The following is a 20,029-nucleotide window of genomic DNA, read 5'->3' as shown; positions in this document are numbered from 1 at the left end:
GTGAGACCCTAATGACCCAAACTACAGCAGCCACTTCGGACGTAGAAATTGAGGCCACAGGGAGCAGGGCAAGAGGGCAGAAGAGCCTGGTCCTGACACTGCAGAATACAGAGCCAGCCTGGAGCCACACACTCTGGACTTGATCGTGAGAAGGAGTTCAGCTAGTATTTGTTTAAGGCAGGGGTGGGTCAGCCCTTTCTGTGAAAGGCTAGATAGCAAATATGGTGACTTTGAGGGCCATGCGGCTCCCGTCACAACCACTCAACACTGCTCTTGTAGGATGAGCGCAGCCATAGACAATAGATAAACGAATGTTACCGTGTTCCAATAAAACTTTATGGACATTAACAACTAAATTTCATATAATTTTCATGTCACAAAATATTATCCTCCTTTTGATTTTTTTTCAATCATTTAAAACAATAAAATGACTGTTAGCTTGAGGGCTGCACAGATAGCAGCCAGATTTGGCCCAAAGCCCATAGTTTGCTGCCCCCTGGTTTAAACCAATATATTTTGAATTCGTTTCTTTACACTGAACCTATACCCAACCGACACACTAGTACACCACTAGGCAGATAGCAGGTACTCAGAAATGCTTGTGGAATGAATGAGCAAGTGATATCCACTGCCCAGACATAAACAATGGAACTTGCTGGAACACAGGGCAGATATCCCACCCTGACCGGATGCCTGGGTGAAACTGTGCTGAAAGAGATGGTACTATAGGTGAATCTTGAAAAAAGGGTTTTTGGCCATGGCAAGGGTGGGTGGTGAGCTGATGAAAGTTCAGTGTGTGCAAATGCCCTGAGTGCCTGCAGGTAATGCCCAATGACCAAAACACTAGACGTGTGGGCACAGCCTTGTCCATGGGGAGAAAGTACCAAGCCCACCAAGGAATCTGGTCTACCCTCAAAGCCATAAGGGTCCAGTAAAGGATTTTAAACTAAGGAGTGACACAACTACATTTTCAATTTGAAAAAGATCACATTGGCAACAGTGTGGACAGACTGGAATGGTAAGACTGGCGGCAGGAAGTCAGCCCAAACACCTCCTACACCATGGAGATGGCCCTCATCTTCCTGGTCGGAATGAACTGTTTCTGCATCTGTGCTCCCCAAACCATTTCCCATAAAGTACTTCAAACAACACTATCCTAGAAAACAATGTTTTCTACCTGTTTTCATGTCTGTCTCCTTTAAACTACATGCTTCCTGAAAACAGAAGCTATGCCGTGTTTGTCTCTACATGCCCCCAGCGCAGCTAGCTCAGGAATCTGCTCTTAAGTAATTTACTGAATAAATGCATCGGGCCCTAGGTGATCTGGGAACATACCAGATCCACAGCCCACATGAAAGCAGATCATTTTAAGGAATAGTTTATGATGCTAAAGGTAACAAAGACCACGCCACAAATTGCCACATGTGTGCGTGGGGCTGTCACGCCACCACTGTTCCCACCGAGGCCCGGGAGGGGAGAGCCTGCTGGCAGCACCCCGGCTGTGCCAGAACCTCACCGGCATGGGGATCTTAGAGAGTTCTTTCCCGATGCAGTTCTTCATGATGCTCCATAAATTGAGGCTATAGTTTGGCTTGTATGGTATTCTAGTTCTCTTTTCCTTCTTGGTCTCTTCCAGCTGATGCCTGGACTAAGAACAAAAACAAAGCCACTCAATCTCCCACAAAGAACAGAAAACCCAGTATTTATAACCGTCCTTTTCCCCATGCTAAAAAAAAAAAAAAAAAAAAATCAAAACCAAACAAACAAAAATCTGTATTTTCTGTTTCTCTTAGCGCTTTAACAGCAAATCCTTGGGAGGTACACCCCGAGTCCCTCATTCCTGATAACACCCGAATAAGAGTTACCTGTTCATCAAGGCTGATGTCACTGCTGGCTCCGCTGATGTTGCTGCCAGTACGCCTACCCGGATGGGAAACACAAGCATTAGAACAGAGACCTGAACTAGAGTGTGGTCCCCACCATGTCATTACAAAGCAGACTGCTAAGCACACTCCACAAACTTATTAATGGGCGATGGAATGACCCTTGGAATATGTGTTCATTTAAACATCTCTGGACAACTTGCTCAGGTAAAAAACTAACAGTTTTGTACTTACTTAAGGAAAAGAGCCCAGATCTCAATGAACATTGACAACTATGGTACTCCCGCTGAAACATTTCTAACCTGCTGATGGTCAGATACATTCATTTTTTTTCAGGGAGTCAAGGATAACTTACTTGTGGCCCAAATTTTCAGGCATGGTGATGATCTCGGGAGCATCAAAAAATTCATTCTCATCATCCTCATCACTCATGTCTCCCTTGCCCGAGCAGCACTGATCTACAAGGAGAAAAGCCTCATTCGTTACCTTCGGCTGTATTTACCAAAACCTGGCACTGCAGGATCTTTTCGGTGCTAATCACAAAGATAGCTACAAATGGTAGAAAGTGGTGGAAGAGCCGCAAGAAATAAGTGGCTCCAATTACATTTCTGCTGAGTCACTGACTCTGGAGAATCGGGAGTGCTGTCAGTTGCAGAAAACCACCTGGCTCCTATCGGAACAGGCTACCCCGAGGTAGTACCTTACCTTTACCAGAACCTGTGCTGCCAGGTGTGTTCGCTGGCAGCACCGTGGCTCCTCGGAAGGCCCTCTCCAGGTGATTATGCTGCTTTGCCAGCTGCTCCAGGGTTTCTTCTAGCCGGATACGCTGGTCTCTCTCATACTGTAGTGACTTCTGCCATTTTTTACTATGCGTCTGGGCTAACATGAGGAAATCTCTGCAGGCCTATAGGGGTAAAGAGTTAATATGTGTCACATCAACTCAACTAGTGAGAGATACCCCTCAGGCCCATTAAGTAACTTTATTCTGGGAACTTTAACAGGCAGATTATAATAAATGAAAGACTTTCCCTGTTATTCCACAGAATCTGGGAGAGCCAGCTCTGTGATGCAATCAAGGTCAACTCCAGAAAAAAAAATATGCATGGTTGTCACGCTTCTTTTCTATTATTCCTGGTCATGAGGACCAAACAAATGCCAAGTGAGCAGTAAACCTAGACAAAGTATTTGTGGCAATATCACACAGGGCAGCTATGGGAACTGCACCAAAAGGAAAAAAAAAATCTACTGACTTAGAGATGAGGAAAAGCATAGGGTAATTGCTTTCAAAAAATTTTTAACTAAACTCAAGTCACCTAAAGCTGAGGAATTCGGACACTGAGAACAGATAATCTGTACTGAATTAGACCAAATGTGAGGAAACTTAATTTGTTGTTATTTTAGTCACTAAGAGAAACAACTGACCTTAAAAATTAGAAGCCTACCTGAAGAAATCAAAGAAGGGCTCTGGAGACAAAACACAAATCTGATCACAGCAGTCCCTTCCCTGGCTCCCTGTGGGTACTGGGACCAAATCCTAACTACTGCTTATGAACGTGAAGGGCCCTCCATAGTCGGGACACCACCTGCATCCTCCTCCCCAGCGCCTGCTCCTGCACATTCCGGCGGAGCCACACTGAGCTGTTACCATTTCGTGGACTGACAGGCTTCTTTCAGGCCTGCCTCGCCACAGATTCGCTCTGCCTAGAATGCCCTTTCCCACCCCCTTTTCTCTATTTGGCCAAGTCCTCTTCATTCTTTAAGATCTATGGCAAATGTTACTTCTGTGACACTTCCCCCAGTCTCCTAAGCAGCCAGTCTCTTCTCTACATTTCCACAGCACTTGGCACATATGTCTATTTTACACCAGCCACAGCAGTATTGTGACTGATTTTCTCTTTCTAGATGGATCACAAGCAACCTGAAGACAGTTTATAGTTCATTTGCATACATATCTCCAGCTCTTAACTTAGGTGCTTTGTATAGATTAGGAGACTGGTAAAGTTTGCTTAATAAATAAATGAAAAAAGGAACCAATGTAATCTTAAAATTCAATGCCCAGTTACAGAGAAACTGTAAGGTAAATAAAATACCTACTCCCACGGTTCAACTATTGCCTATAGGCCAATGACTACGAAATCAGCAATTCCAGCTCTGGGCTCACGGAGCTTCACACCAGAATGTCCTATTGCCTATTCAGTGGCTCAGAGTAATCTCAAAACCAATGGGTCCCAAACAGAACTCAGTGTTTCCTTTCTGACTCTGCTTCTCCTTTGCTGTTCCCTGTGCCACCTGCCACCTGCCCAAGCCAGAACATTAACAGGTATCCTCGATTCCTACTTATGAAGTCCTATTGATTCTTCTTTAACATTTCTGGAATCTGCGCACTTCTTTTCATCCTTCACACTCACAGGCAGTACAGAGTACAAACATACCCATAGTTGGATTATTGGGGCTCCAATCACAGCTCCATCCCACTATCTAGCTATGAAATTCTGGGCAAGAGATACAACCTCTCTGTGCTTCATAGTCCTCATCTGGAAACAAAGAATGACAACAGTAACTACCTCCGAGTTGCTGCTTTACATGTAAAGCATTTAGAACCATATGGGCTCACAGTAAGCTTTCAATCAGGTGTTAGCTATTATATTAAGCCTGCATCAAAACCGGTCGTATCCTCTTTTCATCCACTACTACCAAGCCCATCTAGTATGATTTGCACCCCATCCCCTCCCCACACTTAGCTCCTTTCCAGCCTCAACTTGAGCTACTACTTTGCTCTACTAATTAACAGTCAATTATCAGCAGTTCCCAGACTTTAGGAGAGAGGGAAGGATCCGCATATGCCTCACCTCCACCTGGATCAACTCTGCTTCCTCACTTCCTCTTAATGATGTTGATCGTAACTAAAATTTAGTGAGCAACTATTATATATCAGGCACTTGGCTGAACACTTTACATCAATTAGCTAATAAAATCCTTCAAGAACTTTGTGAGCGCTGGCTACCAGTATCGTCACTATTTACAGAAAAGGAATTGAGGTCACAGAGAAAGTAGGTTGCCCAGGTTATAATGGAGGCAGCTGGACATCAGGGCCCCAATCTCTCTATTGCCTTTTTGCATGGGGAGACTCTCTCTGGTCTTTCAAAACTTAGTTGAGGTGTTACCTTCACTAATTCTTCTACTTTGAGCTGGACACCTCCAATGTACTATACCACAGCAGCCTGTGCTCATTTCATCACACACTTAGCACATTCCATAATGATCTGGTTACTTCTCTGTCCCCTCATTAGAGAGTTATCTCCCGAGGGCCGGGACCACATCCGCATTTGTTTTATGTCCCCTAGCATAGTGCCTAGGACACAGAAGGTGCTCAATAAATGTTCACAAATGGAGAGACTGTCAAATTTACTCCCCTGGTTAGATCCACTGTGGTAGTTAAGAAAAGCTATATCCTAAGCAATCAAGAAATTGAGTGAAATGTGTTCTTCCTTTGATATAACTGCCCCTTTACAGATGTGACATGCTACCATATTAATTTTTAACATGCATATTACACTTAAGACCTTGCCATCATCACCTAAAAGGTATAAAGGAAACAAAGCAGGGATAAAAAACATTTTAAGCAACAACCAGCTATGAAAGGGGTGCGGGCAGAGTACTAGGAGAGAACAGAAGGAGAAAAGTCTCCTCCAACTTCCAAGAAATCACTCCCTTTGACCAAACTCTGGACACCCACGACTTAGGGAAGAACTGCCCCAAGGAAGAAGGAGGAGCATATTTTTAAGAGTCAAGTCCAAACGAAAGTTCCAGTTTTATGAGAAATTTTTCAATCAAGAGGTGTTTTATTTGGCAAAATTTTCACATCGAGAGTAGAAAAAAGTTATCATGGAGCAGGGTGCATTCACCTGACAGGGATAAAAGGCAACGTCCGCTATCAGGAGACTGTTGTGTCCTGAGCTGTTCTATATAAAAAGTATACTTATTCAGTATTGATTAATGGAGCTGTATGATTTATGAGGTTTCCCTGCTCAAGAGAGGACCGGAAAAGCAGGCACACAGTCACTGAGAAGTACGGCAGTTTGGACAAAGGGCACATGACTAGATGTCAGAAACACAGCATCAGTGCTGATGAGCAGAGCAGCCTGGAGACAGCCGATCTCCCTGCAGAGGACAACATTTTTCCCGGGGGCACAGGGAGAAACTTTTGCTCTCCAGGACCCACATGAGCCAAACCGATTCCAAGCAAATGTCTTATTATCACTCGCCAACAAGGGAAAATCTGGCCCTAGTGAAGTAATTTCATCCTGTTTAATAAGATAGAAATAAACCCCTGCTTAAGCTGTCTCTCAGAGTACCCTTCTCACTTGCATTATGTAACGCCTTCATGTTCTCACGTGGAAGCTACTAAAACAACCTGCCAGGTGAGAATCAGTCACCAGTAGAGGAAAAACAGCATGGTTTACACGGTGTATTGATTTCATACCCATCACCCAGTATTTGAGACACATCACTAATGCCAGTGGTGCTTTGGCTTTCCTTAGAGGCTTGCACCCAAGCCGCGGAAGTACTCCACAAACCAGTAACAGCCACCGAGGAAGCAGTCCCAAGGAGGCAGAAACGCTGGCCCCTTCTTTTTAAGCAGAAAATGCCCAAAGCTGAACATTTTGTATCACTCAAAATGACCCCTGAAATTAAGGACTAAGGATGGGACTAAATAGTATTACAAGGTTCTCACTAGTATTTGATGCAGCCTGTAGGCCAGAATATGTTAGCAAAGTAAGGCTCAGACTCCAACTTAAGGCTCCAAGAACATGACAGTGGAAAGGACCCATGAGATCTTGTAATTCTAAGAGATCAAGCTAGCTCAAAATAAATTAAAAATAAATCAATACATACAGACATACATACATACAAACAAACCTGCAACCAGAGAGCTTAAAGGACACAATTAACGTCACCATCTGATGCCCCGCTGGTTGCAGAAACAGAGCTGAAACTCTGGACTCCTAACTAACTGCCCGGCTGGAGCAGCGTCCTCCTAACCAGTTGAGCAGCACATGAAAGTCACTGCATCTGCGCACCCTGTTCTATTTCATGCAACCAACAATGTCCGAAATCCCTTCAGCGGTGAAGCAGGACCTAAGATTCTGCGTGTTATCCATTATAATTTTCCCCGCATTTGGGAAGAATTACATTCGCAGAAGGAAAGAATCGGGAGCAACACAGGAAGCATCTGCGCTTACATTGATCATGGCATTGGACGTGATCCTAAAGAGTGTGGCCCGCTCGTTGACCTGCTTGATTTTCTCGTTGCTCTCGGCAGGCAACCTCAGGGACTCCAGCTCGCTGAGGGAGCGCTGCAGCGCCGTGCCGTGCTTGGCTATCAGGTCGTTGCACGTGCTCAGGTCCTCCACTTTGCTGGACAGGGTCCGGAGGGTATTCTGCAGCTCCGTCTTGTCAGTCTGTGAGACAGACTCTTCATCTCCTGACTCATCTGCAGAAGCAGAAGGTCAGTTACGTGATTCCAGGCCCAGGAGTGAAAGTCTGAACCCTACCAATTCTGCCCGCCACCCAACTGACTCCTCACACACTGCATTCTGCTGACCGACACTCGCATTCACTAGACGACTTCTCTCCAGTGTGGCCCACAGCCCACCTGTATCACAAACGACAGAGAACAGGTGCAGTCCCTGGCCCCCCCACCCCCAGGAGACTTTGATTTGGCTGGTGTGAGGCAAGGCCCAGGAATGTGCATCTGAATACGCTGCCCAGGCAATCGTGATGCACAGTGAAGGCTGAGAACCAACGACCCAGAGGACAGGATGGAAAAGCTGGCTGGCTCTTGGGGTTGGGGATGAATTATCAAGCCTTTTAACTTTAGCCTGAGGGTTCCAATCCAGTCCAAGCTGATTATTACTGCAAATCCATCATCACCCGCTGGGTGACTGGTGGGCCCGGGTGGCACGCGTTGAGAAGCATAGTCCATCAACAAAAGATTCATTAACTTATCTTTTCTGAAGTACAGTTCAGGAACTTCAGGATGAGCTCATCTGACAGTAAAGCCACCACTACGCTGAAGCAATGCAAGGTCTTTTGGTAAATGACTCTCCAATAATCAGTCTAGTAGACAGCTATGCTGTACCTCTCGCTATCACTTTTGTATGTAACACTTTTGTAACTGCAAAGTGCTTTTCCAGCAGTGTCACCTCCTTTGGGGGAGTTAACATCAGCACTAAAATCAAACAAAAGAAATAAGACCTGCCCTATCTGCTAGACAGAGAGGCAGGGCCAAAATGAAAACATAACCTGTTACAAACAAATTTACAAAGCAGTGAATTTTCCTTTCATGGCTTAACAGATATTAAATACAGTACGGGAAATGACAGGGGATAAGAAAAACAACAGATGAACAAAAGTCAGCAGGGGACCATCTTGGTCAGCTCTAGTAAACAAGCTCAGTATGATTAAACTATCAACATCTGGGGGAAATCCTACCATTTTCCTTGAAGAAAAATCAAAACATAATTAGATAGCTTTTATTAGTGAAACTAAGGCAGCAAAGTGATGACTTTTCATAGAAAACATCACATATAATGTTTCTGATAGCCTACGAAGATTGTTTCAAACAGTTAAGCAAGAAGACGTCAGGAGAAAAGAAAAAAACTAAGGATAGATCCAAATTGTGAGTCGTTATAATCCCAAGACTGACCTAGCAATAAAATAATCATTTCTCAAAATTCTAAGTCAAGGGCCGTCCCGGTGGCTCAGGTGATTAGAGCTCCATGCTCCTAACTCCGAAGGCTGTCGGTTCGATTCTCACATGGGCCAGTGGGCTCTCAACCACAAGGCTGCCAGTTCAATTCCTCGACTCCCCAAGGGATGGTGGGCAGCGCCCCCTGCAACTAAAATTGAACACGGCACCTTGAGCTGAGCTGCTGCTGAGCTCCGGGATGACTCAGTTGGTTGGAGCATGTCCTCTCAACCACAAGGTTGCCGGTTCGACTCCTGCAAGGGATGGTGGGCTGTGCACCCTGCAACTAGAAAAAAACGGCAACTGGACCCGGAGCTGAGCTGCGCCCTCCACAACTAAGACTGAAAGGACAACAACTTGAAGCTGAACGTGATTGAAAGGACAAACCTTGACTTGGAAAAAAGGCCTGGAAGTACACACTGTTACCCAATAAAGTCCTGTTCTCCTTCCCCAATTAAAAAAAAACCTTAAAAAAAAAAATTCTAAGTCAATTGGTGTTAAAAGCCAAAAGGACAACTGTATATTCCTATAGGACAGTTTCTCAACTGCAGCACTACTGACATTTTGGGCCAGATAACTCTTTGTTGTGGGCAGCTGTCCCTCTGCTTTGGAGGCTGCTACAACTACAGCCTCCCTGGCCTCTGCTCACTATAGGCCAGCAGCACCACCACCCCTCAGCTGTGACAAGAAAAATGTTGCCAAATGTCCCCTGCAGGGCAGAACCGCCCTCAGTTAAAAAGCACCCCTCCAGGCTAAATACTGCAAGCCTGAGGCATCAAGGAGATGGTTGGTAATTAAATGACAATGAGACATAAAATAAGATTTGTGCATGAGAGGGGCAAGTGGAAAGTTTCCCAGACATAGTGTTCTTTGCTCCCTACCCGATTCTGCCAGCATCTTCACAGCCTTGGCCTTGGCCAATTCCAGGGCTGTCACCCAGCGCTGCCGCTCCACTTCCGAGCTAGCCTTCAGATGGTAGGTCTGAGCACCCCCGTTGGAAATGATGAAGTTGCAGGAGTCCTCCACAGTGATGTTGGCTGTGGCGAGGTTGATGGTACCACGGCAGGTATGTCTCATTTCTGCCTTTGACCTGTAACAACGGGACAAAGACATGCTAAGTAGAAAGCTGATGGGTGGTTTATCCTTGATCACATTCTATTGCTTTTCATAATAACTCTAAGCCTTTTGAAAATACAGTAGTCTTGGGAATGAGCAAGTTTTAATATTTCCCTCAATGGGTCCCTAAAATTCAAGAAACAATCAGTGGGGATTTCCTTTCAGAGCCTAAGTGTTGTTTCTGAGTCAGATTTTATTGCTATGCTGCTCCTCTCACCCTTAGCTTTTTAAAGAGAGACTTCACTGAACCATAACTACATACAATATAAATTCAGCAATTTTAAGTGTAAGACTCTGAGTTTTGACACACGTATATAACTGTGTTTTAACGACCGTCACAATCAAGAGGTAGACCATTTCCATCACCCCAAAAAGTCCCCTCATGCCGTTTCACAGTCAGGGATTACTTTTTATTTAGCAAGTTATAATTATAAAATAGTGCTTTATAAACTCATGCAACAAAATTTCCTATAACGATCTCCTTCCCTAAGAGAAAGAATAGTTCCGTTTTACACATACTGAATAACTCCCCTCCCCAATTATAAGCCAGCCCAAATGAGAACTGTCACACTATGCTTAGAATTGTATTGCAGAAGTGTACACTTAGCTGTTTAGAGTGTTAAATATTGACTACAGCTCAAATGATATGAAACAGGAAAAACTAGCTTTCTGCGGGAGCAAAGAAAGAATAATCATAAAAGAATCATCAGGTGGTATAATCTTTCTGGAGTTATGTTCTTTCCCGAGGTCCACTGACCTCTACTGGTGGGAACTCCTAAGTCATTCTATTAATAGCTAGGAAAGATTCAGCAAATCTGTTCTCAGAGGACTGGGTGTAAAAATTTTCCCCATCTCTATTGACTGACAGTTCTATTAATAGACTAACTTTTGAACTTTACAGCACAACTTTGGTGACAACAAGCTGCAAGAGACTTCACATAAAATAACACGCTGCTAGCAGAACTGAGTCTACAGTGCAAATCGTGCTTCCCCACCACCTGCTGGCTATGCTCAGGGACCTGCCTGTTGAGACAGCAGTTTTCCCTGACCAACTTGGAACATAAAGAGGTCAAAGTCTTTTGCCAACTGCCACAGTGCAAAGCAGAGTCATTTCCCTTTCACCGGAGCCGAGCAGCCAAACACACCTGGCACGTCCACAATTCCTGCATGCCAGAAATGACACACACCCCATCTCCTGAAATTAAAATTTGGTATGTTTGAGAAAGTCGGTTTACTGTGCTTGGGAAGACAGATTTGCCATTGTTCAGTCTGTCACACGAAACTGGTTTTTCTTCCTCAAATGCACAAATGAGCTGTATGGGATGGCCAGGGGGTCTCAATGGGCTGGGCCATTTTCCATCCCCTGCACCTGCCACACTGTAACGTGAATCCATTTTTTCTGTTCTTACCTCCCCTCCCCCACTCCAAGCTTCGGTTACATTACGCATAATTACAAACCCCCGCTGCCAGGCGGCTCACCCTTCGCACACTGGCCCTGCGTTCCACTCCAAAGGTGCTACTTGGGTATTCTACCTCACTCCTCACAATGTGCTGGTACTTTTCACAAATCACTTCCCAGGAATCTCCTCTGCCTGGTCATCTTCATGAACTAAAGAAGTTTCTCAAATGACAAAGTCTGTAGCAGTTTTAAAAATACCAAGGAACCCTGCCTGGGAGTAAGGCAGGCTTGATCTCGGAGCTCTTGGGTTTGGGCAAAATACACCAATGGTTGTAAGTGATCAGTACAAAAGCTGGAAAGATGATTTTCAGGATTCAAGTTCTTCAGGTGTGGCAGTATTAACTGGTATTTTCTGGCTAGAAATTTCTTCCCTGAAAAGGCCAGCCAAAACAGTAACTCAATCTCTAGAAGACAGCCAGGGAAACCAATACCATGGGCCTGTCACGGTATGTCTGGGAGAGCTGGGATTCTACATATGGTTTTAAGTAACTGGACATCTATGTAACTGGGTATGTAATGAAGAACAGGTTATGTAAAAAGAGGGAAGTGGTATTGCCAAAGCCCTTAGGAAAGTTCATCAGAGGATGGGTCTTGGAAGTACATGATCTCAGTTAAAAAGAAAACAGTATTTTGTAAAAGGCATATATAGGAAATGACAGGTTTTGGAGGAATGACAACTTGGCTCAATCAACGCTAGGGAGATGGGGACCCGAAGAATTCTATTAGAAGAATAAACTACCACCACAGTTGGTTGGAAGCACTTTAATGTGATTTTGAGGACAGAGCATAGATTTGATAGTTCTGGATCCTGTTGTGTGGTTTGTGGATGGGACTAGGCAAGCACAGGCCTATGGCGTATTTCCCAACACGTGGTATTGGTATGTTTTAGAAGTAGTTTTATTTGTAGTCAGACAGATACCACTAGCTCTTGTAAGAGAGAAATCAAAAGTGATTACAAGTACTTGAAGAGACAACATATAGTTACTAATGTCTAGTGAAGATAAAATTGATCAAGACTGGTACTGATGAAACAATCAACCAGCCTGGAAAGCGGATCTGATAAGAACTTGGATGAGGAAAAATGATCACAGAGTAAGGCCTTCAGCTGATACACAACTTTGAAAATGGGGAATCAGTGTTAATAGTAACTTACAAGCCAAGTTAGAGTATGAATCAACTGAAGGTTAGAATGATGGTCGATGTAACAGGAAAAAATGAACCTGAGTTGGGGGAAAGCTTTGGAGCAAACTAAAATTTTAGATTTGTGATCTTAAAGTCCTGGATAAGTAATTAGAAGGGGTTAAAACTAAAATTAATTCTGAATAATGCAAATGATATACACAACTGTTCACAACTAATGTTGCTTAAGCAGTGAGGATGCAGTAAAGCATTTCCCACGGTTCCTATTTCAACAACCTGCAACTCCCGCCTTCAATTTCCCCTCAAAACTGTCTAATAAGAGTCAATACAATGGAATCGATAAAAGAGATATTTGTTCACCCTAACTCTCCTGGTGGCAGAGTGACTATTGGCAGAAGAAAAGAAATATAGAGGGAGCTGCTCTTAACAACAGTGTTTTGGGTCCCAAATAGGATGGTCTTTAAAAAAAAAATTTCAATTAGAAATGCCATTATAATAAGCAAAGTCTCCCTTAAAGGAGACTTTTATACAATTTGTATAAAGTAAACAGAGTAACCATGATCTACAAACTTAGTTGCTATTGGTAAGTAATTATCTCTGTATCTGATTCATGTAACACTAACTTGGGTTTTAGGTTACTTTGGTGTGAACAGAAATAATTTCAAATCCTGACTCCTCAAGACCCTGGGAATGTTGCCCAAGCTAAGTCTCAGTTTCCTCATCAGTAAAATGGGAATATCTCCTAACTCCCAGGATTGTTGGGACACAACAAAATACTGTATGTAAAACACCGATCCAAACTGTTTATGCCTCAGAAAATGTTTATGTCCTATCCCCAAATCCGGTTTCTTAACCCCTCTATCTATATTAACAGGAGTAGCCAAAAGCATGTTAGGTTAATTGCAAGATTGTGAGACACTATAAATATACATTAAACATTCCACCAAAACACACACTGTTGAACAGAAGTAATCATTCCAAAGACATGGATTCTTCTTTTAATAAAACTGAAACCTAACTAACCAGAGACCCCAGAAAAACTGGATAGAACACTTCATCATTCCCATGGGAAGAGGTGAGGCAAGCAAAAATAAAAGCAGCACTGGAGTGCACATATCCATTCTGGGCTGTCTAGAAGGGAAGCATAGACAAGTCTTGGAGACACAAGGCAGACAGGACAGATACAGAGGCCACCCTGTGTGTGGTGTCCTTGTGCCTGAATGTGGAGCGAGCAAAGGCGGGTACATCAAGGGCTGCTAATAACCTTGAAATTTGGAGGCTGGGCACAGTTAAGCCTTGGGACTTTTACTGTAAGTTCCTTGGGAGCAGTGCCTGGGCTTTGTTCTCCCATGTGCGCCCCTTGGCACCTACAACAGTGCCTTCCTTGCAGAATTAATCATTGCACCGATTGCTCGTGGAAACATATTGGAAGAGGAGATGCTCTTCAAACAACTGGAAAGGCTAGGGACCGAAAGGGAAGGTACAGCACCAAGAGTGGGTAACCCAGGTGGAGGGGTAAGTCCTGGGGCATTCACTCGCGATGGTGGGCTCGTGTCGCGGGCTGTCAATGCGCGCAGGTGACGGAAAAGGGCCTGTGGCGACCTTGGCTGTGGTGCCGGCTGGAGGGTGACGGCGCGGGGGCTGTGGGTTACAGTAGGAGACCGCGCCCCGGAAGCAGTTACCTGTAGTAGCTCAGGAGCCCGTTGCTCAGCACAAACCACCGCCGCTGGTAGCCTTTGATATAATTGGTCCATTTGAAGAGCCAGCCTTCTCGAGCCGAGCCCGAATTCCCAGTTCCCGAGCCGCCTGAGCCCCCCGCCGGCGGCGGAGGGGCTGGGCCCGCCGCCGCCACTCCCCCGGCCCCAGGACCCGTGCCGCCCGCTGTCGCCGCGGCTACGGTGCCCGGCGCGGCCCCGGAGCCTGGTCCCGAGTCTCCGCGGCCGCCGCCGCCTCCTCCCACCACCGGGGGACCGGTGCCGCCGCCGCCCGGAGCTGCAATGGCTGCCGGGCCCGGGCCCACCACTCCTCTCAGTTCCGTCGCCGCCATGAGCCGCCGCCGTCCGGAGATACAGGACCGGAACCTCCTACGAGAGCCGGCGTCGCCTCCCGAAGCGCCCCACAAGGCTAGCGCATCAGCCGCCGCCGCGCACCGTCCCCGCCCCTCCAGGCCCGCCGTGGGGAGGAGGGCTTGGTCCCGGGAAGGAGGAAGTCGATTGGTGCTGCTGTTTGTCACTTCCGGAAGACCCCTAGGCCATTGGCATTTCTCTGGGCCCTGTCATTCCATACTGCCCAGTGAGAGCCCGGGGTCTGGGAGGACTCGAGAAAGTAGAATGCCCGGCCAATCCGATCGCTGATTGGCTAGTGTTTCCGCCACTCATTTCAGTTTCTGCTCTCGTCACCGCCACGTCACCCCCTCCCATCATTCTTCTCAGCGTCCCTCTTCCGCCCTCACGGATTGGTGGTGGTTATCAGCTGCTCAATCTTTTCTACCACTGACTGAACGAGTTGAGGAAAAAGAGGAGGAGTCTTGTCGCATCCTCACTTTCATTTCTTATTGGTTGGCATGCATATCACTCACATGTTGGGAGCAATGATTGGTTTCAGAAATTGTCTGTGAAAGCCATGCTGACCAATGAAAGAAAAAACCTACTGGGAGAGGGGCAGGCCGGAGCAGCCAATAAAATCCTGGATGAGCGCGTGGGGGGCGTGCCCGTCTGCTTCTAGCTTCGGGGAAATTGGGAGATAAAAGCGAGGCAGTTTCACAAAAGCGTTTTTGATGTGAAGTGCAGCTTTGGAGTCCCTGTTTCTGAGTTAAGACTTCCACAGTTTCCTTAGGAAGAGTGATTCTCAGCAATCAGGCTCTGCTTGATTCTGCCCCTTCTAGGCCCCCTCCAGCCGCTGACTCCAAGCTGGAGGCCCAGATTTTTAGGGAGCCCAAAAATAGCTTCCCCAGTTCCCTCCTGGATCCAAGATTCTCCTAATTCCCTTCTCTGGCTTGCTCATCATCGCACCGTACCCCTTATCTCCTGATTCTAGGCTGTCATATGGTTCACCTAATTTGGTCCCACCAAATGCCCTTGTGGGTTTTGGCATAAGCGCAAGTGTATGCGTAACTGTACAGAAAAAATGTCATTTTTGACTAATTGACTTTGTTCACACATTTGTGAAAGTAACAAATTCAGACCCTTATTTAACATTTAGATGTTGTAAACTACTGTTAAAATGGAGCTTCGGGGAACCTGTTCCATTTTGCTGGTAAAGACGGGTAATAGAAACAGCTGTTAGACACTGTAAAATTGCTTTTCCTTGGCAATGTGCTCCCCGGTATGAAGAAAGTAAAAGATCCTTTTTTAGACAATGTTTTTAAAAGGAAATATTTATTGAATTCAGAAGAGAGAATACACTTTGAAACTGTAGTTAAATGTCGGTTACTTGAGGTTTGTTTTTTTTTTTTTTTTTTTTTTTTTTTTTTTTTTTAACTGAACTAAAGTGAACCCATTTATGTTCAGTCCTGCCTTTGCTACTTACTGGTTCTATGACTTAAGGAAAGTCATTCATGTAGGTACTCCAAGATTCAGTTTTCACTTCTGTTAAATTGGAATAAAATCTTACAGGGATGCTGTTGTGATTAAATGTATTTGAACATGTTTGATAAACTGCAAACAGCTACAGAAAGGCGAGTTACCAAATACACCCCTCAGATTACTTGCCAATCAGAAAGGTGAAACACATATTTTTGCAATGGGGAAATCTGGCTGTCCCTACCTTAACCCAGTTACCCAATGTAGCATCATTAACCCTCGGACAACCAAATTGTTTTATGATGTGCCTCCTATGCTGCAGCATGAAGTATACAGCACCACATACTGAAGTTTCTTTTGCTAAAAATGTTCAACCTAAATCCAATCAAGCCTTTAGATTTAACCCATTTACAGGGGCTTAGAGGAACCAGTTAGACACCCCAAGGAAACAATCAGATAAATCAAGAACATGAGGCATTCTGTAAGACAACCGGTTTTATAGAACACAAGATTAAGGAAAACTCATGTCATAAAACAAGATCAAGGGTGATTGTTCTAAATTTCAAAAAACTTAAAAGCCAACCAAATGCTTGATGGATTCTGGTTCTGAAAAAAAAAATAACCAGCTTTTCAGACATTTTGGGGATAAGTGGGAAATTTGAAAATTGGTATTACATGAGTTATTTACATTTGTTTACTATAATATTGTATATAATATATATATACATATATATACATATACATATATATATACATATATATATACATTATATATATATATAATATTGGTATGATGGATACGAAGGAACACATCCTTTAAATTTGGAGAAATGTTTAGGAGTGACCATTGTTAATAGTTTGACACATACAGTAGTACCTCGGTTTTCGAACTCAGTTTTCTCCGTTGACAAACACTTCGGTTTACGAATGCCATAAACCCAGAAGTGAATGCTTCGGTTTTCGAACACACCTTGGAAGTCGAACATGTCGCGTGGCTTCCGCTGAGTGCAAGATCCTGAGGCCTAGTTGTAGGCTGTTTTTGAACGTTTCAGAACTCGAATGGTCTTCCGAGAAGGATTATGTTCGAAAACTGAGGTACCACTGTATCCGTCTATCTTATGGATTTTAAGAATTTAAAAATTTTAATGAAATATTTTGACACCTACACTTACTAGTTTGCTAGGGCTGCCATAACAAAATACCACAGATGGGGTGGCTTAAACAATGGAAGTTTATTTTCTTACCATTCGGGGGGCTGGAAGTCTGAGATCAGGTGTCGGCAGGGTTGGTTTCTTCTGAGGCCTCCCTCCTTGACTTTTAGATGGTTGTTTGCTCCCTGTGTCTTCACGTGGTTTCCTCTCTGTGCATGTCTGTGTCCTAATCTCTTATTAGGACACCAGTCATATTGGATCAGAGCCCACCCTAATGACCTCCTTTTAATACCTTTTTAAAGGTCCTATCTCTAAACAGTCATATTCTGAGGTACTGGGGGTCAGGGCTTTAACTTGAGTTTTGAGAGACACAATTCAGCTCATAACATACATAGGATGCCTATGATATATGAGTTATGAAGCACTACAGTAAAACTAATACCCATTAATCCACCATTCAATATTGTATACAAAATACAAAAATGATCAGTTTCATACATCTTTATCCCAATCCCATTCCATGGTGTATTGAGGGGGAAAAAAGTGAAAATATCTATAATTGTAACTATGTATGCATATGCATACAGAAATCACTTGGAGGACAATACACTAAACTGTTAGCAATGGTTATTCTGGGGGGTGGAACTTGCGATACCTTTGTAAGTTACATGCATATTTCTCTCTGGTTCTTTAGATTGGTATAAAATCTAAGCAATTTAAGGTATTCTATTTCCAACTGGCAAAAGCACACACATCACTGATTACCTAGTTCCCTTATAGATTATTTCCCTGCTCTCAGGTCTGATTTAGGTTAATATTGCCTTGAAGAATGAACTTGGTTGGCTAAGTTGGGGAGTCACAATGAATAATAAATGACAAACTCCTTACAACAGCCTGATGTGCAACATTTGGGAAATAAAAGGTGGACGCTGTTATGAGACCTGCAATCTAATCACAACTGTGCCTCTGTTGCCAGGAAAAGGGCCAAAACGATGATATTAAGTGATTTTAAGATACTGATTCCTCAGGTTACAGACTTGTTTCCTAAAAACCCACATATTTCTTCAGGATCACAGTATTTTAAAACATAGTTACACAAAATATAAGGTGACTTCAACCTCTCCACTTCTACTTCTCATACAGTGGACTTCACGGCCCTTCAAAAGTATATGGTATTTTATACGACACCCAGTTATCTGGATCAAACTCAGTCATGTCTTGGTCGTCCTAATGATTGACAGGGCAACTTGAGAGAAACCTAGGTGACTGACATTTAGGCCAAAGCAGATCTTTCTGGAGATGGAGTTGGAATCCATGTTGATTCAAAAGTCAGTTTGGAAAAAATGGAATTTAGTGTAAATACAGACGCTTACTGGGAGATATAGCTTGGACTTATCAAAGTGGTTCTTTGATCTCTCAAGTGGCATATTATTTTAAATGTTCAATAATGTAATAACTGACCACACTTTTCAGGATAATTGCGTTACTTTCACATGACTTTTTCAGATCCCTAGCATGTTCTTCTGTTACAAAGTCAAATGCATTGGCTCTGAAGTCAAGCACAACTAGTCACTTTTGCTCTGCTAGAACTTACTTTTTCACTAGAAATAGAGGGCGATTTTCAATTTTTAGAAAATAACCCCCGTTTTGGTAATAACAGCAATACATGCTCATTGAAGACAATTTGGAAAATAATGGAAAAGCAGGAACAATCACCTCTACATAAAATCCCTCACAACCTCTCCCCTTAAAGGCAATCACTGCTATTTGGTCACCCTTGATTATATTCTTGTTCCCATTGTTTTTTCCACACAGATTAAGTCATATACATAGAGAAAACCTATTTTATTCTTAACATTATATTCTTAGTAGTATTTTCCCATATAACTAAAATTTTCAAAAACAATTAGTCTTTAAAAATATTTCTTCTAAGCATATAAGCAATGCATTTTCTCTGTAGAAAATTTGAAAAATACTAAAAAGGAAAAGAAAGGTCCCCATATTTACATCACCATGTATTCATTTTCTTAAACAATGGATTCAAAGCATATACATTTATGCTTTCCCCTCATACTGTATCATAAACACTTTCCATGATTAAGTATTCTGCCTTTCTACTTGTCCATGACACATGGATTCTCTTTACTTAACCATTTTTGTGATGTTAGTCATTTAGGTTATTTCTATTATTAATAATGCTGTGATGTATCATTACTTTGGAATATCTCCTTAGATTTCTAAAGCCAAATAAGTCAAAGGTTATGAATAATTCCAAAGCTCTTCACATTGCCACAGCACTTTCCAGAAATGTAAACACTAACCCCCCCTCAGTGTGAGTGGCAGCCCCAAATTCTCACTAGCATTATTTCTAAAGATTTTGTTAATTAAGTAAAAAATCTTTTTTTCTCATTACTAGTGGGGGTGAACTTAATATTACTTGCATTTTCATTTGTGAAAATTATTTACAGGTCTGTTACCTATTACTTATCAGGGTCTTCTTACATATGATTACATACATTGATGTAGGTTTTTAACTGTGCTATATTGTTGTAAATTATTTTAGTGCATCACCTAATTTGATTAGTTTTGACATACATTAGCAGGAAGGTTAATATTGCTCTCATTGACTACTCAATCTTAAACAAAACAGTATCTTGTGTATACTTCACGACTCAAAATCAGTTGGTAGTTACTATTGTTATAGTCATAAAGCAGAAGCACTTAATTCTTAAACTCAGTCTTTTCCTCACAAGATACATTAATACTACCATTTTCCGGACTAGGACCAGTACTTCTCAAACTGAGGTAGAGAACTGTGACCTAGAGAGGAGCAGAACATACATTCTTTTCTTGGCCTTACCACTAACCAGCCATGGGACCTTCTGCAAGTCACTTCTCAGCCAGAGCGTCAGCTCCTTTGCATGTGGACACTGGCTCTCTCAAGTTTTCCTCACTACTGACATTCTGAATCGAGGCTTCTGGGAACGCAAGGGCACCTTCCGGCCAGT

General features: G+C 43.4%; 1 protein-coding gene across 1 annotated transcript in view; it reads right to left on the bottom strand.

Annotated features, from left to right (window-relative positions):
* Positions 1–14,657, bottom strand: part of OSBP (oxysterol binding protein) — a 30,867-nt gene extending 16,210 nt beyond the window's left edge. Inside the window, exons 1-7 of the mRNA XM_033120033.1 lie at positions 14,032–14,657; positions 9,516–9,724; positions 7,127–7,377; positions 2,589–2,787; positions 2,239–2,341; positions 1,866–1,920; positions 1,517–1,648 (exon numbers count right to left, since the gene is read on the bottom strand). Coding sequence (XP_032975924.1) covers positions 1,517–1,648; positions 1,866–1,920; positions 2,239–2,341; positions 2,589–2,787; positions 7,127–7,377; positions 9,516–9,724; positions 14,032–14,396 — 1,314 coding nt within the window. The 5' untranslated portion in view covers positions 14,397–14,657. The remainder of the gene's footprint in view (positions 1–1,516; positions 1,649–1,865; positions 1,921–2,238; positions 2,342–2,588; positions 2,788–7,126; positions 7,378–9,515; positions 9,725–14,031) is intronic.
* Positions 14,658–20,029: the final 5,372 nt, after the last annotated feature.

Source organism: Rhinolophus ferrumequinum, chromosome 11, assembly GCF_004115265.2.
Source record: "Rhinolophus ferrumequinum isolate MPI-CBG mRhiFer1 chromosome 11, mRhiFer1_v1.p, whole genome shotgun sequence".
Classification (NCBI taxonomy): Eukaryota; Metazoa; Chordata; class Mammalia; order Chiroptera; family Rhinolophidae; genus Rhinolophus; species Rhinolophus ferrumequinum.
Note: the sequence above shows the minus strand (reverse complement) of the source record. Positions and strands in the feature narration are given on the sequence as shown.